At 68.2% G+C, this 24,987-nt stretch overlaps 2 protein-coding genes across 9 annotated transcripts; one reads left to right on the plus strand and one right to left on the minus strand.

Annotated features, from left to right (window-relative positions):
- Nucleotides 1-3,798: 3,798 nt before the first annotated feature.
- On the plus strand, nt 3,799-21,296 carry ATP2B3 (ATPase plasma membrane Ca2+ transporting 3). 7 transcript variants are annotated; one of them, XM_068924170.1, is made up of 23 exons: nt 3,869-4,016; nt 4,868-5,081; nt 5,441-5,638; nt 6,154-6,411; nt 6,528-6,653; nt 6,741-6,866; nt 8,064-8,105; nt 8,213-8,377; nt 8,601-8,815; nt 9,494-9,736; nt 10,637-10,878; nt 11,667-11,901; nt 12,257-12,436; nt 13,644-13,731; nt 14,153-14,259; nt 14,706-14,897; nt 15,521-15,734; nt 15,947-16,158; nt 16,757-16,933; nt 17,700-17,807; nt 18,422-18,601; nt 19,561-19,678; nt 20,412-20,567. In XM_068924170.1, exons 2-23 carry the CDS (start codon nt 4,880-4,882, stop codon nt 20,435-20,437), a joined length of 3,654 nt encoding a protein of 1,217 aa, XP_068780271.1. In that variant the 5' UTR covers nt 3,869-4,016; nt 4,868-4,879; the 3' UTR covers nt 20,438-20,567. The 7 variants fall into 7 exon arrangements, with proteins under 7 accessions (XP_068780269.1, XP_068780271.1, XP_068780274.1 ...); XM_068924168.1 differs by lacking the exon at nt 19,561-19,678 and having other exon boundaries at nt 3,799-4,016; nt 20,412-21,296; XM_068924173.1 differs by lacking the exon at nt 16,757-16,933 and having other exon boundaries at nt 20,412-20,565.
- Nucleotides 21,293-24,935, minus strand: CCNQ (cyclin Q). Of its 2 annotated transcripts, none has more exons than XM_068924175.1 (6): nt 24,851-24,935; nt 24,476-24,655; nt 24,102-24,288; nt 23,290-23,422; nt 22,527-22,748; nt 21,293-22,114 (listed from the first exon to the last, which is right to left on the minus strand). In XM_068924175.1, exons 2-6 carry the CDS (start codon nt 24,642-24,644, stop codon nt 21,851-21,853), a joined length of 975 nt encoding a protein of 324 aa, XP_068780276.1. In that variant the 5' UTR covers nt 24,645-24,655; nt 24,851-24,935; the 3' UTR covers nt 21,293-21,850. The 2 variants fall into 2 exon arrangements, with proteins under 2 accessions (XP_068780276.1, XP_068780277.1); XM_068924176.1 differs by having other exon boundaries at nt 23,290-23,475.
- Between the last annotated feature and the right edge of the window lie 52 nt (nt 24,936-24,987).

Raw genomic sequence — 24,987 nt, forward strand, 5'->3', positions numbered from 1 at the left:
GGGCGGGGGGGGGCCGTGCCCTCTCGTGTGCTCCCCGACTTTACCGTTTCACCCCGTTTTGTCCCCGAAGATGGGGGGCGGGAAGCCCCCGGGGCACCCTGCTCCGGGGCGCCCCCCCGGCGGGGCCGTTTCGGGGCCGTTTGGGGGGTTTTTAACCGTTCTTTGATTTTCCTCGATGTAAAAATCTTTGTGCAATAACCGCGGGCTCAATAAAGGGACCGGCTGGACACGCAAGGGACACACGGGGGACACGCAGGGGACATGTGGGGACACGCAGGGGACACGGGGCAACGTGGGGCGCAGGAGAACGCGCGAGGCGCACGTGGGCCACGCGCCAGGGCGTGTGCCAGACGCGGGGGGACACGCAGGGGACACGCAGGGGGACATGCAGGGGACATGGAGGACACACAGGGGACACGAATGGGACACGCCAGGGGCACATGCAGGGGACATGGGGGCCACGCAGGGGGACACGCGGGGGACATGGGGGACATGCAAGAGACGCCCACAGGACATGTGGGACACATGCAGGGGACACACGGGACACGGGAGAACACGCAGGGGACATTCATGGGACATGCCAGGAGGACACGTGGGGGACACACCGGGGACGTGGGGGACACGCTGGGAGGACACGCGGGGGACACGCCGGGAGGACACGCGGGGACAGGGACGCGCGCGGCGGCGGCACCCTGGAGCGGGGGGCGTGGCCCGCCGCGGCCCCGCCCCCGCCGGCCAGGCCCCGCCCCCGCCGGCCAGGCCCCGCCCCCGCTCCCCCTCTGCCCCCCCCCGGCCCAAACCGCGCCGCGCCTCGGGCACCGCCGCAGCGCCGGGACCCATGGCCCGGTACCGGCACCGGGGGGGCCGCGGGGGGGCCGCTGCGTTGTAAACGGGGTTGGGGGGGGTCTTGCGTCGGGGGGGGGTTGTAGCAGGGCAGCCCCGGTGCGTGGGGCCGGGTATTGCGGGGGGGTCAGTGCAGTGCAGCGGGGGGGTCTGGCAGTGCAATGGGGGGGGTCAGTGCAGTGCAGCGGGGGGGTCAGTGCAGTGCAGCGGGGCTGTTGCGTCGCCGGGGGGGCGCTGGGCCGCTCGGTGCGCTGCGGGATGCTCCTGCTCTTGGGGGGGGGGGCGCTGCGGATGAGCTGCGTTTGGGGGCTTTTTGCGTTGCTGGCGGGGGGGGCATGGTGGAGGGGGGGGCTGCATGGCCAGGACGGTTTGGCATTTTGAGGGGGGGGGGCCGCGCTGGGCCCGGCCCGGCGTTGCAGGCAGCTATTGCATTGCAGAGTGGTGCATTGGGGGGGGGGGTTGCATTGCTTGGGGGGAGGGTCATTGCATGGGGGGGGTCGTTGTATGGGGGGGGTCATTGCATGGGGGGGCGTTGCATGGGGGGGGCGTTGCATTGCACAGGGCCTGTGCCGGGCCGCGATTTTGCACCGCTGCGGGGGGGGGGGTCGTTGCATTGCAGCAGGGCTGGTCGGGGGGGGGTCTGGCATCGCTGGGGGGGGTGTAAAGGGGTGTCAGCGTGGCCTGGGGGGGCATTGGGGGGGTGTTGCAAGGGGAGGGGTCGCTGCATTGCTGGGGGTGCAATGCAGGGGTTGTTGCAGCGGAGGGGGTGTTGCGTTGGGGTTGTTGCATTGGGGGGTTGTTGCAGCGGGGGGGTTGTTGCATTGCGGGGGGGGGGCAGGGCGCGAGGAGACACGCATGTGCCCGCGGCGGGCCCCGCACGCCTGCGCTGGCGCGCACACGCGTGCCCACGCGCGCCCACGTGCAGCGCACGGGCGCAGGTGGCCCGCGGCCCGCCGTTGCGTAAGCGCGCCCCGGCCCCGGCACGCTGCGGCGGGCGCACGCGCGCCCTCGCACGGCAGCACACGCGTGTGCGCGGTCCCCCAGCACACGCTTACCCTCGCACGGCCGCACACGCGTGTGCGCGGTCCCCCAGCACACGCTTACCCTCGCACGGCCGCACACGCGTGTGCGCGGTCCCCCAGCACACGCTTACCCTCGCACGGCAGCACACGCGTGTGCGCGGTCCCCCAGCACGCGCGCCCTTGCACGGCCACACACGCGTGTGCGCGGTCCCCAGCACACGTGTACCCTCGCACGGCCGCACACGCGTGTGCGCGGTCCCCCAGCACACGCTTACCCTCGCATGGCAGCACACGCGTGTGCGCGGTCCCCCAGCACGCGCGCCCTCGCACGGCAGCACACGCGTGTGCGCGGTCCCCAGCACACGTGTACCCTTGCACGGCCGCACACGCGTGTGCGCGGTCCCCCAGCACGCGCGCCCTCGCACGGCCGCACACGCGTGTGTGAGGCCCCTCGTGTGCGGGGGGGGGAGCCGGCCCGTGCACACGCTGGTGTCCTTGCACGGGCGCCGCAGAGGGCGGCCAGGCTGCATCTGGCCTGCGCTTTTGGGGCTGTTTAGCAGGTTTTGGGGCGCGACGCGCAGGTGAAGGGGGCAGTGTGCAGTGGGGGGCGCGCTGGGCAGCCGGGCCGGGGGGGTGCAGCGTCATTTTGGGGTGCTGCGCGTGGTCCAGGGCGCGCCATGCAAGATTTTGGGGTGCAATGCACAGTTTGGGCTGCGCCGTGCGAGATTTTGGGGTGCAAAGCATCGATTGCGGGGCACAATGCACAGTTTGATGCATGCTGTGCAAGATTTTGGGGCGCAATGCGTGGATTGCGGGGTGCAGTGCACAGTTCAGGGTGCGCCGTGCGAGATTTTGGGGTGCAAAGCGTGGATTGCAGGATGCAAGGCACAGTTCAGGGTGCGCCGTGCAGGATTTTGGGGCACAATGCATGGATTACAGGGCGCAATGCACAGTTTGGGGTGCGCCATGCAAGATTTTGGGGTGCAATGCATGGATTACGGGGTGCAATGCACAGTTCAGGGCGCACCGTGCAAGATTTTGGGGCACAATGCATGGATTATGGGGCACAATGCACAGTTTGGGGTGCGCCATGCAAGATTTTGGGGCACAACGCACACGTTATGGGGCTCAGCGCATGCTTCAGCAGGGTCGTGTGTGGTTTTGGGGCTGCCCCGCCGCCCCAAACCCTCTGTTTCCTGCATGGCTTTGGGGCGCAAAGCAGGGATTTGGGGTGCCATGTTTGGATGAAGGGGTGCAGGGGCAATATTTGGGGTGGAAAGCTGGGATTTGGAGCGTGCGCACCCGCGGAGGGGCGCAGGGCCTGGGCGCGGGGAGCAGCGCAGGGACCGGGAGGGCCGAGGGCGCGTGCAGGGGCAGAAGGCCTGAGGTGGAGGTAAAGGTCCCAGGTTTGGGGTACAGCACCTGGATTTGGGGTGAAAAGCCAGGATTTGGAGCATGTGTACGCGTGAAAGGGCGCAGGGCCTGGGTTTTGGGGCGCAAAGCTGGGATTTGGAGGGCCGTGTACGCATGCAGGGGCGCGGGGCCTCTTTTTTGGGGCACAAAGCCAGGATTTGGAGGGCCGTGCATGCATGCAGGGGTGCAGGGCCTATTTTTTGGGGTGCAAAGCCAGGATTTGGAGGGCCGTGCAGGGGTGCAGGGCCTGGGTTTTGGGGCGCAAAGCCGAGATTTGGGGTCTTGCCCCCCCCCCGCCCCCCCTTTGGCGCAGTCCTCGCCCGCCCGCCGCAGGGCCGGGGGCGGGGCCGAGCCGCCGAGGCCCCGCCCCCTCCACCACTCATTGGCTGCTGCAGTGTGATGGACAGGCAGGGGCGGGGCCTGGGGTCACTGAGGGAGGGACAGGCGGCACTGGGGGGACTGGGGGTGACTGGGGAGCACTGGGGGGACTGGGGGTGACTGGGAATGACTGGGGAGCACTGGGAGTTTCTGAGGGGACTGGTGGTGACTGGGAGCACTGGGGGAACTGGTGGTGGTGCCGCCGCCCCCAGGTGTGGCCCGGGCTCGGGGGGCGGCAGCCCCTGACCCCCCCGGCGCCCGTCCATGGCCTGGCCCCCCCGCGGGGGTGAGCGACCAGCCAGGGGGGGCCCCCCGGCATGACCCCCCCCGGCCCCCGCCGCCACCGCCGCCGCTGAGCAGGTGAGACCCCCCGGCCCGGCGCTGGCCCCACGCCACGTCCCCACCACCGACCCACGTCCCCACCACTGTCCCCAAGCCCTGTGTCATCTCCCTAAGCTGTGTCCCACATCCCCACCACCGACCCACATCCCCACCACCGACCCCACGTCCCCACCACTGTCCCCAAGCCCTGTGTCATCTCCCTAAGCCGTGTCCCACGTCCCCACCACCGACCCCACGTCCCCACCACTGTCCCCAAGCCCTGTGTCATCTCCCTAAGCCGTGTCCCACGTCCCCACCACCGACCCACATCCCCACCACTGTCCCCAAGCCCTGTGTCATCTCCCTAAGCTGTGTCCCACGTCCCCACTACCGACCCCACGTCCCCAGCACTGCCCCCAAGCTGTCTCATGTCCCCACTGCTGTCCCCAAGCCGTATCCTATGTCCCTACCCCTGACCCCACCTCCCTAGCGCTGGCCCCAAGCTGTCCCTGTGTCCCCGGCGCTGTCCCTAAGCCATGTGTCATCTGCCTAAGCCGTGTCCTGTGTTCCCACCACCGACCCCACGTCCCCACTGCTGTCCTCAAACCATGTCCCATGTCCCACCACTGACCCCACCTGTCCAGTGCTGTCCCCAAGCCATCTCATGTCCCCAGTGTTGTCCCTGTGTCCTCAGTGCTGTCCCCAAGCCCTGTTTCATGTCCCCAAGCTGTCTCACGTCCCCACCACTGACCCCACATCCCCAGTCCTGTCCCCAAGCTGTGCCCCATGTCCCCACCAGCAGCCCCACGTCCCCAGCGCTGTCCCCAACACTGTCCCCGTCCCCTGGCCACCACTCCTGCCCCAGCGGTGCCGTGTCCCCATTGCTGCAGGCTACCGCCGCCATGGGGGACCTGGCCAACAGCACGGGGGACGCCGGGGCCCGGGGCCGGCGGGAGCCCTGCCCCGGGGGGGGGTTCGGCTGCACCCTGCCGGAGCTGCGGGCGCTCATGGAGCTGCGCGGCGCCGAGGCCCTGCTCAAGGTCCAGGAGGCCTACGGAGACGTCCACGGGCTCTGCCGCCGCCTCAAGACCTCCCCCACCGAAGGTACGGGCCGGGGGGCCCCGGCATCCGGGTGGTGATACCACCAGGGACTTCTGTGTCCCACCCCAGGGACCCCAGCATCCAGATGGGGACACCCCCAGGGACCCCAGTGTCCAGGTGGGGACACCCCCAAGGACCTCCATGTCCTACCCCAGGGACTTCCATGTCCCCCAGGGACCCCAGTGTCTGGGTGGGGACACCCCCAGGGACCTCCGTGTCCCACCCCAGGGACCTCCATGTTCCACCCCAGAGACCAATGTCCCCCAGGGACCCCAGCGTCGGGGCGCGGGGCAGGGGTGCAGGCGTGGGGGGGGCACGCACCGGGGGGACCCAGGCGTCCGGGTGCACTCCCCGCTCCCCAGGGCTGGCAGAGGGGGCGGCGGAGCTGGAGCGGCGCCGCCAGGTCTTCGGCCAGAACTGGATCCCCCCCAAGCGCCCCAAGACCTTCGCGGAGCTGGTGTGGGAGGCGCTGCAGGACGTCACCCTCATCATCCTCGAGGTGGCCGCTGTCGTCTCCCTGGGGCTCTCCTTCTACGCCCCCCCCGGCGGCGACACCGAAGGTGGGGGGACATCGGGGGACGGGGGGACCGGGAGGGGCACGCCAAAGGCGGCGGGGGGACCCTGGGTCCTGCCCCTCTCCCTCATGTCCCCATCCCACATCTTTGGTGTCCTCATCCCACCGTGTCCCCATCCCACCATGTCCCTAATGTCCCCGTCCCTCAGTCTTGTCCCATCCCCGTATCCCCATCCTGCAATGTTTCCTGTCTCCCAATCCCTTGGTCTTGTCCCATTCCCATGTCCCCGTCCCCATCCCACCACGTCATTGGTGTCCCCATGCTCTGATCTCCTCCTGTGTCCTTGTCCTCCCATCTCTCCCTGTCCCCTGCGGCCCCCTTCCTCAGTCTCCCCCCACCCCCCTGTCCCCATCTCACCCTCTCTCCGTGTCCCCCATGCCCCCGTCCCCATGTCCTCTCCCCACCCCATTCCCGCGTCCCGCGTTGTCTCCATCCCCCCCGTGCCTCCGTGTTGCTCCGTTTCCCCTCCCGGGCTGACGGCGTCCCCCGCGTCCCCGCAGCCTGCGGCCACGTGTCGGGGGGCGCGGAGGACGAGGGCGAGGCGGAGGCGGGCTGGATCGAGGGGGCGGCCATCCTGCTCTCGGTGGCCTGCGTGGTCCTCGTCACCGCCTTCAACGACTGGAGCAAGGAGCGCCAGTTCCGGGGGCTGCAGAGCCGCATCGAGCAGGAGCAGCGCTTCGCCGTCGTGCGCCACGGCCGCCAGCTCCAGGTGCCCGTGGCCGAGCTCGTGGTGGGCGACGTGGCCCAGGTCAAGTACGGTGAGTGCCGCGGGGCCGCCCCGATGCCGGGGCGGATGGGCACGCTGGGTGGGGAGGGTGACGTCTTCTCGAGGCGGATGGGTGTGCCGGGGTGACACCACCCGCCTCCCTGGCAGGCGACCTGCTCCCGGCTGACGGCATCCTCATCCAAGGCAACGACCTGAAGATCGACGAGAGCGCGTTGACGGGGGAGTCCGACCACGTCCGCAAGGCGGTCGACAAGGACCCCATGCTGCTCTCGGGTGAGCCGGGGGGTGGGCCCAGGCGTCCGGGCAGCCTGGGGGCCCGGCTGTGACCTCTCTTTGTCCCCCTCACCCTGCTCCGCGCAGGCACCCACGTCATGGAGGGCTCGGGGAAGATGGTGGTGACGGCTGTGGGGGTCAACTCGCAGACCGGCATCATCTTCACCCTGCTGGGCGCCGGCGGGGAGGAAGAGGAGAAGAAGGAGAAGAAAGGTGGGTCGCCTGTCCCTCCGTCCGTCCTCGCGTCCGTCCCTCCGTCCCCGTTGTGTGTGGCCTCCCCTGTCAGCCCCGTCCCCTCGTGTCCCTGGGGTCCCGTGTGGCCGGCTGAGCCAGAGCGACTCTGGATTGAGTCCGGATGGAGCCAAGACCTTCCTCCAGCCCTGAGCGGCTCCAGTCTGTGTCGGCTGTGGCCACCCAGGCCGCGTCCTCCCCAACACAGAGTGGAGCCAAGACCTTTGGTGAGTCTGGACTGACTCCAGATTGATCTTGAGTGAACTCCAGACGTCCATCCCGGTCCTGTCCCCATCTGGAATGACTCCAGCTTGAGTCTAGATTGACCTGAGATGGACTCCAGGCACCCATCCGGGTCCTATCCCAATCCAGAGTGACTCCACGTTGACTTTAGATTGATCTCAGTTGGTTTCCGGACACCCATCCGGGTCCTATCCCAAACCAGAGTGACTCCAGGTTGACTCCAGATGAGCTGAGGTCATCCAGGTGTGATCACCTTCAATCTGGAATGACTCCGGAGTGACTCCAGATGGGCTTTGGCCATCCAGCCTGGATCTTCTCCATTGTGGAGTCACTCCAGGTGGGTCTCAAGTGTCCAGCCCTGACCAGCTCCAGTCCGGAGTGACTCTGGATCAAGTCTGGGGAGACATGAGACCTTCATCCAGTCCGGAGTGACTCCGGAGCGACTCAGACACCTGGGCCTGAGCCGCTCCTGTCCGGAGCGACTCCACGCTGGCTCTGGCTTGACTCCAGGTGAGCTCTGGCCAGGCAATGCGAGTCTCCTTGATCCGGATGGGCTCCAGGCGCTCAGGCCTGCCCTGTCTCAGTCCAGAGCCACTCTGCCTTGACTCCGGTTTGAGTCCTTTTTCCGGCCACCTGGCCCAGATCGCCTCGATCCGGAGTGACCCCGGATAGAGCCCAGACCTCCCTCCAGCCTTGACTCATCCTCCTCTAGGTTGACTCCAGGTTGACTTGAGGCGGATCCGAGGTTGCAGGGGGGTCTGGGTGGGTTATGGGAGCGGGAGTGACTCCGGATGAGCCTCCACGAGCCGGAGTGACTCCGGGTGAGACCCCAGCCCGAGCAGGATAGGGAGGTGGGAGGGGAGACCCCCGATCCCCATCCTCCCCCTTCGTGTCTCGTCCTGTCTGATGTTGGCGTCGTCCGTCCTTCTGCCGCAGGGAAACCGCAGGACGGGGCTGTGGAAAACATCCAGAACAAAGGTACGCCGGACGCCTGGGTCCCCGGGAGGGGGCGAGAGGGGTGCGCGGAGGGGAGCCCACCCGGATGCCTGGGTCCCCCGCCAACGGGGCCGTGTGGGTGTCCACAGCCAAGAAGCAGGACGGGGCGGTGGCCATGGAGATGCAGCCGCTGAAGAGCGCCGAGGGGGGGGACGTGGACGAGCGGGAGCGGAAGCGGAGCAGCGGCCCCAAGAAGGAGAAGTCGGTGCTGCAGGGCAAACTGACCAAGCTGGCCGTGCAGATCGGCAAGGCAGGTGGGCGGCCCGGACGCCTGGGTCCCCGGGGTGAGTGGGGAGGCGAGACCTTTTCGGTGGAGGGTTTCCCCAAGCCCCCCGGATGCCTGGGACTTTCGTGGGAGGTCCCGTGGGCACCTGAGACCCTTCGTGGGGGGATCTGCTGGTGCTTCGTGGAGGGGGCGCCGGGTTCCCCAGACGCCTGGGCCCCCTGGCAGGTGCTTGAGGGCATGCTGTGCGGCAGGGCTGGTGATGTCAGCGGTGACGGTGATCATCCTGGTGCTGTACTTTGTCATCGAGACCTTCGTGGTGGAGGGCCGGGCCTGGCTGGCCGAGTGTACCCCCGTCTACGTCCAGTACTGGGTCAAGTTCTTCATCATCGGCGTCACCGTCCTCGTGGTGGCCGTCCCCGAAGGGCTGCCGCTGGCCGTCACCATCTCCCTTGCCTACTCCGTCAAGGTCAGTCCCCGCCGACCCCCGTCCCATCCCACCGCCCATCCCCTGCCGTCCGTCTGGTCCTCCGTCTATTCCCCTGTCCTCTGAGCTCATCCATCCGTCCATCTCTCCATCCCTCCATCTGCTCCTTCTCTGGGTTCATCTGTCCATCCATTTTCTCCATCCCTCTGACTGTCCATCCATCTATTTCTCCATCCTTTTTTCTGTCCTCCCAGCTCGTCTCTCCATCCAGCTGTCCATTTATTTCTCCGTCCTTTTGTCCATCCTCTGAGCTTGTCTGTCCATCCATCTGTTCCTCCATCCCTATACTCTCCATCTGCCTACTCCTCTGTCCTTCCGTCCACCTCTCCACAGCTTGCCTGTCCATCCATGTGTTCCTCTATCCCTCTGTTTCTCCATCTCTCCGTCTGTCCTCCGAGCTTGTCTCTCTGTCCATCCAGCCCTCTGTCCGTTCTCCAGGCTCCTCTGTCCCTCCATCCGTCCCTCCTCTCCGAGCTCCTCTGCCTCTCCCTCCCTCCGTCAGCCCCAGCGCCGTGTCCCCACATGCCCCGTCCATCCCTCCATCCCGGGACGGAGCCAGGTGGCCCCTCCCAGTTCCTCCCAGTCCTCCCCAGTGCCATGACTCCTGTGTGTGTGTCCCCTCCCTTTCCCCGTCCAACCGACCCCCCCCCCCCACCCCAGAAAATGATGCGGGACAACAACCTGGTGCGGCACCTGGATGCCTGCGAGACCATGGGCAACGCCACGGCCATCTGCTCCGACAAGACGGGGACGCTCACCACCAACCGCATGACGGTGGTGCAGGCCTTCGTGGGCGACACACACTTCCGCGCCCCCCCCGACCCCGCCAACATCGCCCCCCGCACCCTCGACCTCCTCGTCCAGGCCATCGCCATCAACAGCGCCTACACCACCAAGATCCTGGTGAGCCGGGGATGTGGAGGGGGGCACCCTGGGGACCCCCATACCCGTCGCCATCGAGAGCACCAGCACCCAGATCCTGGGTGGGGGTGGCCTGGAGACAGCTGGGGGGGCCTGGAAACACACAAAGTGAGGGCTTGAGACCCCTCCGGGGGCTTTGAGACTCTTGGATGGGCTTGAGACCCCTGAGGTGGCCCTTGAGACCCCTAGGGGCAGTGATACCCCTCTGGGTGGCCCTTGAGACCCTCAGGAGCCTTTTGAGACCCCGGGGGGGGTGTCGGCTGTGGCCACCCAGCCACAGGTGTCGACTGGGGCCTTGCGGGGCCGTTGAGACCCCTCAGAGACCCTTGGGGGCAGCTTGGGACCCTTGAGGTGAGCCTTGAGACCCATGCGAGGCATTGGTGCCCCGAAGGGACACTTGATACCACTTGGGGAGGCCCTTCAGACCCCTCAGAAGCTCTTGAGACCCCTTGGATGGCCCTTGAGACCCCTCCAAGGGCTCTTGAGACCCGTTGGAGGAGTTGATACCCCTCTGGGTGGGCCTTGAGACCTCTTGGGTGGCCCTCTGGACCCCTCAGAGGGCCCTTGAGACTCCTTGGGCTGGTTTATACCCCTCTGGGTGGCCCTTGAGACCCCTCAGAGGGCCCTTGAGACCCCTTGGGGGTCTGTAGACATCTTTGATACCCCTTGTGGGGCCCTTGAGAACTTTGGGGAAGCTCTGAGACCCTTTGGGGGACCCTTATGACCTTCTGAGGGGGGTTGAGACCCCCTGGTAGGGCTTGAGACCCCCCCCCGGGCCCTCCCCCATCTGACACCTCTATCTGCCCCTAACGGCCCTTCTTTGCCCCCCTCCATCCCCTCTCTGCCCCTCTCACCCCTGCCACCCCATACCTGCCCCCCCAGCCCCCCGAATCGGCGGGGGGGCTGCCACGGCAGGTGGGCAACAAGACGGAGTGCGCGCTGCTGGGGCTGGTGCTGGCGCTGCGGCGGGACTACGAGGCCGTGCGGGCCCAGGTGCCCGAGGAGCGGCTCCACAAGGTCTACACCTTCAACTCGGTGCGCAAGTCCATGAGCACCGTCACCCGCCTGCCTGCCGGCGGCTTCCGCCTCTACAGCAAGGGTGCCTCCGAAATCCTCCTGCGCAAGTGAGTCAGGGCGCGGGGAGGGGTCCGCGGCACCCCCCAACCCACCCTGGGGACGCCATAGGGAGGGGGACGCCTGTGAGGGGGCTCCGAGAGCCTCCTGTGCAGGAGATGAGGTGCTTGGCACCCCAAAACCATCTCTGGGGACCCCGTGGGGCAGCCTGGGGACACCATGGGGATGGGGACGCTTGGGCCCCCTAGGAAAGGGCCTCCAAGAACCTCCTGTGCAGGTGAGAGGGGTCCTGGCACCCCAAAACGACCTCTGGGGACACTGTGGGGACCCCATGGGGATGGCGACCCCCTGCAAGGGGCCTCCAAGAGCCTCCTGAGCAGGTGAGGGGGGTCCTGGCACCCCAAAACGACCTCTGGGGACACTGTGGGGACCCCATGGGGATGGCGACCCCCTGCAAGGGGCCTCCAAGAGCCTCCTGAACAGGTGAGGGGGGTCCTGGCACCCCAAAACCACCCTGGAGACACTACAGGGATGGGAAGACATGGGGACCCCCAGGCAAAGGGCTCCAAGAGCTTCCTGAGCTGGTGAGGACACCCCAAAACTCCCCCGGGGACCCTGTGGGGATGGACACACTTGGGGACACCTTGCAAGGGGTCTCCAAGACCCCCCGACCAGGTGAGGGGGATCCCAGCACCCCAAAACCCCCCTGGGAACACCACGGGGATGGGGACACTTTGCAAGGGGCCTGCTGCGGCGGCGCAGGGGGTCCCGTGGCAGCAGGGTGCCGGCGGCAGGTGCTGATCCCCGTTGTGCGCCCCTCCGTGCCCGCTCTGCCCAGGTGCTGCGCCATCCTGGGGGGCGGCGGGGAGGCGCGGGCCTTCGGGCCGCGGGACCGCGAGGACGTGGTGCGGAAGGTGGTGGAGCCCATGGCGGCGGCGGGGCTGCGCACCCTCGTCCTGGCCTTCCGCGACTTCCCGCCGGTCCCCGAGCCACCCTGGGAGGACGAGGCCGCCGTGGTGGGCGAGCTCACCTGCATCGCCGTCGTGGGCATCGAGGACCCCGTGCGCCCCGAGGTGCGGCGGGGCATGGGGACGCGGAGGGATGTGGAGGGACATGGGGGGACGTGGAGGGCCATGGAGGGACGTGGACATGGTGGAGACATGGGGGGACATGACATGGGGGGACATGGAGGGACACGGACGTGGGGGACATGGGGGGACATGAGGGACATGACATGGAGGGATGTGGGGGGACGTGGAGGAACATGGAGGGATGTGGGGGATGTGGAGGAACATGGTAGGGAGGTGGGGGACGTGGGGGACATGGTGGGGACATGGAGGGATGTGGTGGGGACATGGGCGTGGGGACGCAGGGGGGACATGGGGGACGCGGGGCGGGCGTGAGCCGTGCGCGGCGCTGCCAGCGCAGGTGCCCGAGGCCATCCGGAAGTGCCAGCGCGCCGGGATCACGGTGCGGATGGTGACGGGGGACAACCTGAACACGGCGCGGGCCATCGCCGCCAAGTGTGGCATCCTGCCGCCCGGTGAGGACTGGCTCTGCCTCGAGGGCAAGGAGTTCAACCGGCGCATCCGCAACGAGAAGGGCGAGGTGGGACGGGCGCTGGGGCACTGGGACGGGCGCTGGGGGCACAGGGAGGCACTGGGATGGGCACTGGGAGGCACTGGGAGGTGCTGGAAGGCACTGGGATGGGCACTGGGATGAGCGCTAGGAGCACTAGGAGGTGCTGGGAGGCACTGGGATGGGTGCTGGGGGCACTGGGAGGTGCTGGGAGGCACTGGGATGGGCACTGGGATGAGTGCTAGGAGCACTAGGAGGTACTGGGAGGCACTGGGATGGGCGCTGGGGGCACTGGGAGGTGCTGAGAGGCACTGAGAGGCACTGGGATGAGCACTAAGAGCACTAGGAGGTGCTGGGAGGCACTGGGATGGGCACTGGGATGAGCACTAGGAGCACTAGGAGGTGCTGGGAGGCACTGGGAGGCACTGGGATGAGCACTAGGAGCACTAGGAGGTGCTGGGAGGCACTGGGATGGGCGCTGGGGGCACTGGGAGGTGCTGGGAGGCACTGGGATGGGCGCTGGGGGCACTGGGAGGTGCTGAGAGGCACTGAGAGGCACTGGGATGAGCACTAGGAGCACTAGGAGGTGCTGGGAGGCACTGGGAGGCACTGGGATGAGCACTAGGAGCACTAGGAGGTGCTGGGAGGCACTGGGATGGGCGCTGGGGGCACTGGGAGGCACTGGGATGGGTGCTAGGAGCACTAAGAGGTGCTGGGAGGCACTGGGATGGGTGCTAGAAGCACTAGGAGGTGCTGGGAGGCACTGGGAGGCACTGGGATGGGCACTGGGGGCACTGGGAGGCACTGGGATGGACTGGGGGGGGAAGGGGTTTAACCCGTGCATCCGCAAGGAGAAGGGAGAGGTGAGATGGGGACTGGGGTGGACTAGGAGGCAACTGGGGGTACTGGGAGGGACGGGGAGGGATGGGACGAGGCACTGGTATAGACTGTGGGGACACTGGGACGGGACACTGGGAGGAACTGGGGGAGCAATGGGACCAGGCAATGGGATAGACTGGGAGGACTGCTCGGGTCCTGGAGGAGGGGCCGGGAGGACACTGGCATAGGGCACTGGGAGAGACTGGGGGGACTGGGACAGGGCACTAGGAGGGCCTGGGGGGCAACGGGATAGCCTGGGAGGACTGGAGGATGCTGGGAGGGGGCACTGGGAGGAAGTGGGACGGTTGGGGGGCGGCCCCACGGCTCGGGGGGGGCTGAGCCGCCCCGCGCCCCCCAGATCGAGCAGGAGCGCCTCGACAAGGTCTGGCCCAAGCTGCGGGTGCTGGCGCGCTCGTCGCCCACCGACAAGCACACCCTGGTCAAAGGTGGGGACCTCGGCGCCCGGGGGGCCCTTGGGGGCCGCAAGGGGCGTTCGCGGTGCAAAAGGGGGGTTCAGGGGGTGCAGGGGAGGATTTGGGGTGCAAAGCACCTACCTGAGGGTTGCAAGGGGGTGTGTGGGGTGCAGAGGGGGTATTTGGGGTGCAAGGTGGGTACCTGGGGGTTGCAAGGGGGTATGTGGGGTGCAGGAGGGTATCTAGGGGGTGCAAGGGGGGCATTGCAAGGTGGGTACATGGGGGCTGCAGGGGGGCTGTGGGGTGTCAGAGGGGTGTTTGGGGGATGCGGGAGGTTTGTGGGGGCTGGAGGGGGCATTGGTGGGGGGCAGAGCGGGGGCCATTTCGAGGTGCTGGGGGGGATGTTCAGAGGCCGTTCGGGGGCGCGGGGTCCCCACCGCCCCCCCGTCCCCAGGGATCATCGACAGCACCATTGGGGACCAGCGCCAGGTGGTGGCCGTCACCGGGGACGGCACCAACGACGGCCCCGCGCTCAAGAAGGCCGACGTGGGCTTCGCCATGGTAACCGCCCCCCCGAAATCGGGCCCCGGGGACCCCCATGTCCCCCCCCAGTCCCCCTGCAGCGGGGCCACGGGGACCCCCAAACCCTCTCTCCTTGGAGGACCCCCTTGTTCCTTTCTCATTTTTCCCCCCACCAGGTTGCCTCCATCCCCATCTTGGGGGACCCTCAGACCCCCAAATTCCCTCCATCCTCATCTCGGGGACCCCCAGCTTCTCCCATCCCCATCTCGGGGGACCCCCCAGAGCCCCCATCACCCTCTCTCCCCACCTCAGGTCCCCTAAGGACCTCCATTTCGGCCTTGGGGGAACTTGGGGACCTCCATGCCTACCTCAGCGGTCCTCCCACTGTCCCCATCTTGGGGTCACCCCCTGGGACCCCATTTCTCCTTTTGGAGGTCCCCCACAGCCTCGATGGGGGGGCCCCGCGTTGACACCCGGCTCCCCAGGGCATCGCGGGGACGGATGTGGCGAAGGAGGCGTCCGACATCATCCTGACGGACGACAACTTCTCGAGCATCGTCAAGGCGGTGATGTGGGGTCGCAACGTCTACGACAGCATCTCCAAGTTCCTCCAGTTCCAGCTCACCGTCAACGTGGTGGCCGTCATCGTGGCCTTCACTGGGGCCTGCATCACCCAGGTGAGGGGCAGGGACAGGCCCGAGGGCTGTGGGGTGGATGGAGGGAGAGAGAAATGAAGGAAGGGATGGGCTGGTAGGTGGACGGGTTGAGGGATGGATGGAAGGATGGATGGGTTGGTGGGTGGGTGGAGGGATAGAATGGTGGATGGAGAGGACGGCAAGGATGGAGAGAAGGATGGGTTGGATGGAGAGATGGATGGACAAATGGATGAAGGGATGGATGAGTTGAGCAGTGGGTAGTTGGATGGAGAGATGAACAGGTCGTGGGGTGGACAGAGATGGACGGATGGCTTGGCAGATGGAGAGATGGATGGTGTTGGCGGGTGGGAGGATGGATCGAAGGGTGGACAGGGAGACGGACGAGTGCATGGAGAGACAAATGGGTGGAATAGATGGAGGAATGGATGAGTAGATGGAGGGACAAACAGACAGGGTTTGTGGAGGGATGGAGAGACGGGTGGATGGGTTAGTGGCAGATGGATGGACATAGAGATGGATGGATGGGTGGCAAATGGGTCAGCAGATGGGAGGTGGCCGGCATCGGAGACGCGGAGGGCTGGAGCAGGAGGGCCTTGGGCCTCAGGGGGACAGAGCAGTGGACACTGTCCTTGTCCCCCGCACAGGACTCACCCCTGAAGGCCGTGCAGATGCTCTGGGTCAACCTCATCATGGACACCTTTGCCTCGCTGGCACTGGCCACCGAGCCGCCCACAGAGGCCCTGCTGCTGCGGAAACCCTATGGGCGCAACAAGCCCCTCATCTCCCGCACCATGATGAAGAACATCCTGGGCCACGCCGCCTACCAGCTCGTCATCATCTTCACCCTCCTCTTCGTCGGTACGTGGCCGCGGGCCGAGACTGCGACGTTGGGGGAGGACGCGCCCGTGCCGTGTGGTCTCCAAGCCAGGAAGGACCTGTGGGCCTTGTCCTGCTCGGGGAGGACATATCACTGTGGCCGTGTCCCCAAGGGGGTGCCACGTCCCGTGGCTGACGGGAGGCTGCGCGGGGCCTCCCCCGCCCCAGCTGACGTGGCCCCGGCCCTGCGGCAGGGGAGGTCTTCTTCGACATCGACAGCGGGCGCAACGCCCCCCTGCACTCGCCGCCCTCCGAGCACTACACCATCATCTTCAACACCTTCGTCATGATGCAGCTCTTCAACGAGATCAACGCCCGCAAGATCCACGGCGAGAGGAACGTCTTTGACGGCATCTTCGCCAACCCCATCTTCTGCTCCATTGTCCTGGGCACCTTCGCCATCCAGGTGGGCCGCGGCAGGCTCTGGGGGACCAGGGGGACCTGTGGGGACGCCCAGACACGTGGGGGGGGACCCGTGAGGACATCCAGACATGTGGGACACCCGTGGGGACCTCGTTGTCTTCTCGGTCGTCCTGGCCACTTTTGCCATCCAGGTGGGCTGAGGGGAGGTCAGGGGGACCCACAGGGACCCCCAGACACAGAGGGGATCCACAGAGACCACAGCTCTCCATGGAGACCCCGTTGTCTCCTCCATCATCCTGGGCGCCTTCATCATCCAGGTGGGCCATGGGGAGGTCTGGGGGACCCATAGGGACCCACAGGGACCCTCAGACACAGAGGGGATCCACAGGGACCTCCAGGGACCCCAGACACAGAGGGGACCCACGCAGACCACAGCTCTCCATGAAGACCCCGTTGTCTTCTCCATCATCCTGGGCGCCAAGTGGGCCGTGGGGAGAACTGGGTGGGGAGGCTGGGGGGACCCATGGATGACCCTGACGTGGAGGGGTCCCATAGGAGCTCCATGGGGGCACCCAGACATGGAGGGGACCCATGGGGACCCCGTCTTCTTCTCCATCATCCTGGGCACCTTTGCCATCCAGGTGGGCCACAGGGACCCATGGGGACCCCCCAGGCGCGGAGGTGACCCATGGGGACACCGGACACAGCAGGGGGACCCACAGGGACCCCATGGGGACATCCAGACACCGAGGGGCCCCACGGGGACCCCCGACAACCCCATCTTCTGCTCCGTCGTCCTGGGCGCCTTCGCCATCCAGGTGGGCCATGGGGGGCCATGGGGACCCTTGCCGTCTTCTGGCACCCTATAGGGACCCCCATCACCCATAGGGACCCCTGTCTCCTCCCCATAGGGGCCCCCAGCTGCCTATGGGGACCTCACGGGGACTGTGGCACCCTACAGGATCCTCCAGCTCCCCATGGGGCCTCTATGGGGACCCTGTGGGGACCCCCAGGGACCTGCAGCTCCCCATGGGGGACCCTATGGGGATGCCCAGGTCCCCATATATTGCCCCACAGAGACCCTATGGGGACCCCCAGGAGCCAGGGGGACCCCCAGCTCCCCATGTATTGCCCACAAGGGCCCTATGGGACCCCTTCCAGCACCCGTAGGGACCCCGAGCTCCCCACGTATTGCCCCACAGGGACCCTATGGGAACCCCTAGCACCCATGGAGACCCTCAGCTCCCCACATATCACCCCACAAGGACCCTACAGGACCCTTCAAAACCCACAGGGGGTCCCACAGCAGCCACGGGGACCCCCAGGTCCCCATGTATTGTCCCATAGGGATTCTACAGGGGACCCTCAGGACCCATGGGGACCCTATGGGACCTTCCAGCACCCATGGGGACCCCCAGCTCCCCACAGGGACCCCCATGGAGCCCCCCAGCATCCACAGGGACCCCCATCTCCCCACCTTTCCCCCCCAAGGACCCTAGAGGACCCGCAGCTCCCCATAGGGACCCCCCAGGGAGCACCAGTGGGGGGGCCGGGACCCCTCTGACCCCTCCATGTCCTCCCCAGATCGTCATCGTGCAGTTTGGGGGAAAGCCCTTCAGCTGCTCCCCCCTCAGCGCCGAGCAGTGGCTGTGGTGCCTCTTCGTGGGGGTTGGCGAGCTCGTTTGGGGGCAGGTGTGTACTGGGGGCCCCACATCCGAGCACCCCAAAACCTCCCCGTACTGGGGACCCAGGTGTCCGAGCACCCCAAAACCCCCTGTATTGGGGACCCAGGCATCTAGGCACCCCAAAACCCCCCATACCAGGGACCCAGATGTCCGAGCACCCCAAAACCCCCCCGTACTGGGGACCCAGGTGTCCGAGCACCCTAAACCCCCCCCGTACTGGGGACCCAGGCATCCGGGCACCCCAAAAGACCCCCATACTGGGGACCCAGGTGTCTGAGCACCCCAAAACCCCCCCATACTGGGGACCCAGGCATCCAGGCTCCCCAAAACCCCCCCTATACTGGGGGCCCAGGCATCCGGGCACCCCAAAACCCCCCCTATCCTGGGGACCCAGGTGTCTGAACACCCCAAAACCCCCCTATACTGGGGGCCCTGGCATCCAAGCACCCCAAAACCCCCCCTATACTGGGGACCCAGGCATCCGGGCAGGACCAAGGGACCCCCAGGACCTGGGTGGGGGGAGTTGGGTTCCCCATTAGCCCTGTTCCCCTGCGTGATGGTTTGGGGCCGGGGTGGGGGGAGCTCGTCAAGGGCGCCGCCGTTAACGGGGTTGCGGGGCAGGTGATGGCGTGGGTGCCCGGGGGCTGGCTGCGGTGCCCCGGGGCGGTGGCGGGGCCGGCGGCGGCCGAGGCGGCCGGGGCGGACGAGGAGGAGGAGGAGGAGGAGATCGACCTCGCCGAGCGGGAGCTGCGCCGCGGCCAGGTGCTCTGGGTGCGCGGCCTCAACCGCATCCAGACCCAGGTGGGCTGGGCCCCGGCCCCCCGCGACCCCGACCCTTCACCCCGACCCTGGGCACCCCCCGACCCTTCACCCTGTGCGCCCTCCTGACCCCCGACCCTTCACCCCTGACCCTTTGGAGCCCCCTGACCCAACCTCTGACCCTATGCACATCCCTGACCCTTCACCTTTGACCTTAGGGACCCGACCCCTGACCCCAGGGATCCCCCCCGAGTCTGTGACCCAGCCTCTGACCCTTGATCTCTGACCCTGGGGACCCCCCAACCCCAGATCGCTGACCCTAAGGCCCCTCCTGACTCCTTCACCCTTGACCTCTGACCCTGGAGACCCCCCCGACCCCCCCCATCCCCTAGGGACCCTTGACCCCAAGACTTTTGACCCCGGCCCCTGACCTCCGACCCTACGCCCCCCCCCCCCCGCTCCCTGTTTTGCCCCCAGCCCTCCCATTTTAGCCCCAGGCTGCCTCGTTTTGTCTCTAGCTCCCCCATTTTAGTCCCAGGACTCCCCTTTTTTGCCCCCAGGACCCCTATTTTTGCCCCCAGCCCCCCATTTCACCCCCTAGGACCCCTATTTCACCCCCCCAGGCCCCCCTTTTTCACCTCCAGGACCCCTATTTCACTCCCCAGCCCATTTTGCCCCTATGACCCCCATTTTCACCCCCAGCCCCCATTTTCGCCCCCAGGACCCCATTTTCACCCCCAGGACCCCATTTTTGCCCCCAGCCCCCTGTTTCACTCCCAGGACCCCAATTTTTGCCCCTAGCCCCCCGTTTTGCCCCCAGGCCCCCCATTTTCACCCCCCGAGACCCCCTGTTTTGCCCCCAGCCCCCTGTTTCGCTCCCAGGACCCCCCATTTTCGCCCCCAGCCCCCTGTTTTGCCCCAGGACCCCCCGTTTCACCCCCAGGACCCCCCGTTTCGCCCCAGGACCCCCCGGCCCGCTCACGTCTCTCTCTCTCCCGCAGATGGCCGTAGTCGGCACCTTCAAGAGAAGCGGCTCCTTTCAGGGGGCCGCGCGGCGCCGCTCGTCCGTCCTCAGCCACCTGCAGGAGGGGGGCACCGGCGCCCCCGGGACCCCTGCCCGTGAGTCCCCCCCCGGGGACCCCCCAGAGACCCCTCCCAGGACCCCCTAGGGACCCCCCCCAAGCTCCCCAAGGACTTCCTACCCCCCGAGACCCCATAGGGACCCCCCCCAGACTCCCCCAAATCCCCTGGCAGCCCCCAGCCCTGATTCCCTCCCTCGGGCCCCCCCATAGAGACCCCCCCAGGACCCCCATAGGGCCCCCAAATCCCCCAGACCCCTCAGAGACCCCTGCCAATGAGCCCCCCCAGCACCCGTAGGGAGCCCCCAACTCCTGCCCTCGAGTCCCTCTCCCCCCAGGACCCCCCCCAAACTCCCCCCCGACACCTCACAGTGCCCCCAACCCCCCAGACCCCTCAGCTCCACTTCCCGTTCCCTGACCCCCATTTTCCCCCCCCAATCCCCCTCCCCGTTCTCCCTCCCCCCCTTCCCTCCTCCCCCCTCCCTTCCCCTGAGGGGGGAAGGCCCGGACACCTGGGTCCCCTGGAGGTTGGGGGGGGGAATTGGGGCATTCGGATTGGGGGGGGTGGGAATGGGGCCACCCGGACACCTGGGTCCCCCAGGAGGTTGGTTGGTTGGGGGGAGATGGGGGGGCACCCGGACGCCTGGGTCCCCCAGGAGGTTGGTTGGTTGGGGGGAGATGGGGGGGCACCCGGACACCTGGGTCCTGCCGGGGGGGTCGGCAGGGTCGCCCAGATGCCTGGGTCCCTGCTGACCCCCCCCTTGCCCCCCCAGATGCGGGTGGTGAGGGCCTTCCGTAGCTCGCTGGCTGGGACCCCCCCGCGCCCCGAGCCCCGGCCTGGCCCCCCCTTCGGGCCCCCTCCCGAGCTGCTCTTCGGTGACACCCGCGACATCCCCCTCATCGATGACACCGATGCCGAGAGTGAGGCCCCCCCCAACCGCAACAACAACCACCCCCTCGGACGCCTGGGCCCCCCCGGCCCCCCCCGCCTCCACAGCCTCGAGACCTCGCTCTAACGCCGGACGCCTGGGTCCTTCTTCCTCCCCCCCCTCGCTGCCCCCCAGAGGGGGCTCGGACACCTGGGACCATTGTTGCCCCCCCCACCCCCACCCCGGACGCCTGGGCCCCCCCGTTTCTGCATGGATGGACGGACCGGAGGGGGCGGACGGCGCTCTACAACACCCCCCCCCCCAAAGGACAGTGGGGGCACCCGGACGCCTGGGCTCTTCCCCAGGTGCCAACGGGGGGGGGGGTTGGGGGGGGCCCTAACAATAAAGCCATGTTTATCTGCTGGGGGGGCTAATTAACCCCCCCTCTTAATTACCCCCTCTTGGGGGGCCCCTCCCCCAGTGGCACTTGGGGCAGCTGGGGGGGAGCAGGGAGGCACTGGGGGGGGAGGGGGGAGATTTTAATTTATTCTGGTTTAAGGTATGTAATTATTTATTAAAGCGGGGGGGGCCTCAGCTGGGGCACACGCGTGTGCGACCCCCCCCCGGGGCGGGGGGGCCCCTCACGTGACCACATGCGAGAGACTGGACTGGGCACATGCGTGTGCGACGCGTTCCCCCCCCTGCAGCCGCCCCTCGCACACGCGTGTGCCCCCGCACGGGGCCGCGGCTCGGGCGGTTATTAAACACGTCACAGAAAAAACGACTTGACGAGGCGCCGGGGCCGCGCTTTAATTGGGGAGGGGGCGGAGGGGGTGTCTGCGTGTCTGTCCATGTGTCCGGCAGTACATGGGGGTGTCCCGTGTCTGTCTGGGAGTCTGTCAGTCGGACAGTCCTGCCAGCCCAGTGCCTGATGCGTCAGTCGGTCCCAGAGTCTGTCCCCGTGTCCGTCTGTCAGCCCTGGGGGTCTGTCAGTTGGTCCTGGGGTCCGTCCTGGAATCTGTCCATCAGCCCTGGGGTCTGTCAGTCTGTCCTGGTGTCCGTCAGTCAGCCCCGGGGTCTGTCCCGGTGTCTGTGTCAGCCCTGGGGTCTGTCAGTCAGCCCCGGGGTCCATCTGTCAGCCAGTCCCGAGGTCTGTCCCAGTGTCTGTGTGTCAGCCCTGGGGTCTGTCAGTCTGTCACGGTGTCTGCGTGTCAGCCCTGGGGTCTGTCAGTCAGCCCCGGGGTCTGTCCCGGTGTCTGTGTGTCAGCCCTGGGGTCTGTCAGTCGGCCCCGGGGTCCGTCCCGGGGTCCGTCCGTCAGCCCCAGCGCCTGTCCGCGTGTCCGTCAGTCATCCCGCTGCCTGTGCCGGGGCGGTGCTGGGGTACCTCGGTCAGTCGCTGCGTCCGCGCGTCCGTCAGTCGTCCCGGGGCTCCGCCAGTCGGCCCCGGCTCCCACGTTCGTTACTGGGCCCCGGCGTCCGGGCGGGGGGCCGGCGGGCAGCGGGGGCGGCGGGGGGACGCCCCCCACCTCGGCGTCGAGGCTGTAGAGCTCCAGCAGCTCCCGCACGATCTGCTCCAGCTCCTCCGGCCCCAGCGTGGGGCTGAGCGCCTGGGGGCGGCGGCGGTGGGGGCCGGGCCGGGGGCTCCCCCCCTCCCTTCTTGCCCCCCACCCCGAGACCCCCGTTCCTCCCCTGCCCAGTTGCCCCTTCTTGCCTTTAATTGCCCCAATCCCCTCGTGCCCCCCCACCCTAATTCCCCCCTCCCCAATTACCCCATCCCCAAGTGCCCCCATATCTCCCCTATTCGCGCCCCCTCCCAACTGCCCCCCACCCAATTGCCCCATCCCCAATTGCCCCCATTACCCCAACTGCCCCCTCCCCAATTACTGCACCCCCATTACCCCCACCCCATTGCCCATTACCCTAACGGCCCCCCCACTACCCCCTTTCATTGCCCCCTCCCCAGTTACCCCCGTCCCATTCCCGCCCCCTCCCGATCGGCCCGTCCCCGTCCCCACTGACCTGCCACCAACGGGGGGGGGCGCCGGGGGGGGGCGGGCGGCCGCACAGGGCCAGGCCCAGGTGGAGGGCGGCGGCGGCCAGGTGCTGGGGGGGGTGCCGCAGCCCCAGCCCCCCCGCCGCCCCGTCCCGCAGCAGCGCCCAGGCCGCCCCTGGCACCCGCGGGTGCCCCCAGCCCCCCCGCCGGCCCCAGTGTCCCAGCGCCAGCAGGTAGTGCAGCAGGTACTGCAGGGGGGGCAGGGGGGGAGTCAGGGACCCAGGCATCCAGGAACCCCCCCAACTGTCTCTGGGGCTGGAGGGGGGTCCCATAGGGGTCCCTAGGGGTATGTGGGGGCCCATGGGGGTCCCAGAGGCTGTGGGCAGAGGGTCTATGGGGGTCCCCAAGGTCATGGGGGGGTCCCTAGGGGTATGGGGGGCCCATGGGGGTCCCAGAGGCTGTGGGCGGAGGGTCTATGGGGGTCCCCAGGCTCATGGGGGGTCCCATGGGGGTCTTGAGGGTCCTTGGGGTCATGGGGGGGCCCATGGGGGTCCCCAAGGTCATGGGGGGGTCCCTGGGGGGGGCATGGCTGTCCCCAAAGCACTTCAAGTCATGTGGGGGGGGGACCTGGGGGTCCTATGAGTGTCCCCAGGGTCTCTAGGGTTATGGGGTGGGCCCTGGGGGGACCCATGGGTGCCTGGAGGGGGTCTATAGGGGTCCCCAGGATTCCTAGAGCTTTGGGGGGGGCCATGAGGGTGCCCCATGGGTTTGGGGGGGGGGGGGTCTCACCTTGTGCGGGTGGGGGACGGCGACACGGAAGCGCAGGACGCGCAGCAGCAGCAGCTCGCACTGCACCAGGCTGTCGCGCAGCGCCCAGAAGCCCCCGTCGAGCCCCGGGGGGGGCTGCCCGGGGTGCAGGCACCTGGGGGGCGCGGGGCAGCGGGTGGGGGTGCCCGGGGGGAGATTTGGGGGGCCCTGGGAGGGGTAAGGGGGTGTCTGGGTGGTCACAGGGGGCCCCAAGGGGTCTGGGGGTGCCAAGGAGGGGATTTGGGGGGCCCTGGGAGGGGTAAGGGGGTGTCCGGGGGGTCATAGGGGGCTCCAAGGGGTCTGGGGGGACCTGGGGGGGATTTGGGGGGCCCTGGGAGGGGTAAGGGGGTGTCTGGGTGGTCACAGGGGGCTCCAAGGGGTCTGGGGGGGCCCGGGGGGGATTTGGGGGGCCCTGGGAGGGGTAAGGGGGTGTCTGGGGGGGGGTCATAGGGGGCTCCAAGGGGTCTGGGGGGGCCCGGGGGGGATTTGTGGGGCCCTGGGAGGGGTAAGGGGGTGTCTCGGGGGATTTGGGGGGGCTCAGGGTGTATCAGGGCACCCTGGGGTGGGTCTGGAGGGGCCTGGGGGGATTTGGGGGCACTTTGGGGGGTTCTGGGGTGCCCAGGGGGGTGGGTCAGGGGGGATTTGGGGAGGCTTTGTGGGGTTGGGGGGCACCTGGGGGGGTCGGGGGGCACCCTGGGGGGGGGTTGGGGGCACCTGGGGGGGTCAGGGGGGTTTTGGGGGGTTGGGGACACCCTGGGGGGGTCAGGGGGCACCCTGGGGGGGGCCCGGGGTACCTGTGGGCCACGTTGAGGACGTCGCGGGCCCGCAGCGGCTGCCCTTCGGCCTTGCCGGCCAGGAAGAGGGCAGCGGCGGCCACCAGGTGGGGGTCGTAGGGGGCGCCCGGCCCCACGGCGCCCGCGAAGCGGTGGTAGGCGGCGCAGGCCGTGGCCAGCGGCACCGAGCCCAGCCCCAGCTTCACCCCTGCGCGGCCCGCACATCACCGGCCGCCCCGTGACATCATCGACCGCCCCATGACATCATTGACCGCCCCGCGATGTCACCGGCCGTCCCTCGGCACGATGCCGGGCGACGCCGCAGCCCCCTCGGCAGCCGCCGGCAGTGGCGTCGCGGCGGTGACATCACAGCGGTGACGTCACGGCTCCCTTACCGGCCTCCATGATGAAGCGGGCGACCCGCAGGTGCATCCGGGCCTCGGCCCCGGCCGGCGCCGTTTCGGAGGTGCCCGGCGGGGGGTGGGTCGTGACGTCAGCAGGGCCGAGGGTGACATCATCAGCAGCCGCCCTCAGCAGGCGCAGCTGCCCCCCACCCGATGACATCACGGCAGGGCCTGGGGAGGAGCGACACGGTCGTGATGTCACGCGGGGTGACGTCACGCAGCACGGCAAACCGCATCGCTTCCTGCGGCAGCGCGGCCCCCTCGGCAGTGACGTCACGCCTGGAGCCCCTCCCGCCCCCGTTGCCGAGCGACGGAGCGCGCCGCTGCCCTGACGTCACCCCCGCGGGGTCCCCACGTGACCCTCACCCCGGCGGCGGCCGCGGGAACCCGGATGCGGCGGCGGCGGCGCTGCGCGGCGGCGGCCCCGGAGCGCGCTTCCGGGGGGCGTGGCCTCCCGCGGGCCCCACCCCTCCGCGCAGGCGCCGCCGCACCCTCTCCCATTG

Source organism: Struthio camelus, chromosome 38, assembly GCF_040807025.1.
Source record: "Struthio camelus isolate bStrCam1 chromosome 38, bStrCam1.hap1, whole genome shotgun sequence".
In the NCBI taxonomy this organism is placed as follows: Eukaryota; Metazoa; Chordata; class Aves; order Struthioniformes; family Struthionidae; genus Struthio; species Struthio camelus.

Bases quoted from the DNA above. Each gene is read 5' to 3' on its own strand.
- CCNQ (XM_068924175.1), bottom strand. From the start codon at position 24,644: ATGTCATCGGGTGGGGGGCAGCTGCGCCTGCTGAGGGCGGCTGCTGAT. The intron at 24,289-24,475 runs GTAAGGGAGCCG...CGGGCCGCGCAG, and splicing joins CCGCTTCATCATGGAGGCCG to GGGTGAAGCTGGGGCTGGGC. The intron at 23,423-24,101 runs GTACCCCGGGCC...CGCGCCCCCCAG, and splicing joins GTCCTCAACGTGGCCCACAG to GTGCCTGCACCCCGGGCAGC.
- ATP2B3 (XM_068924168.1), top strand. From the start codon at position 4,880: ATGGGGGACCTGGCCAACAGCACGGGGGACGCCGGGGCCCGGGGCCGG. The intron at 6,654-6,740 runs GTGAGCCGGGGG...TGCTCCGCGCAG, and splicing joins GGACCCCATGCTGCTCTCGG to GCACCCACGTCATGGAGGGC. The intron at 10,879-11,666 runs GTGAGTCAGGGC...CGCTCTGCCCAG, and splicing joins TCCGAAATCCTCCTGCGCAA to GTGCTGCGCCATCCTGGGGG.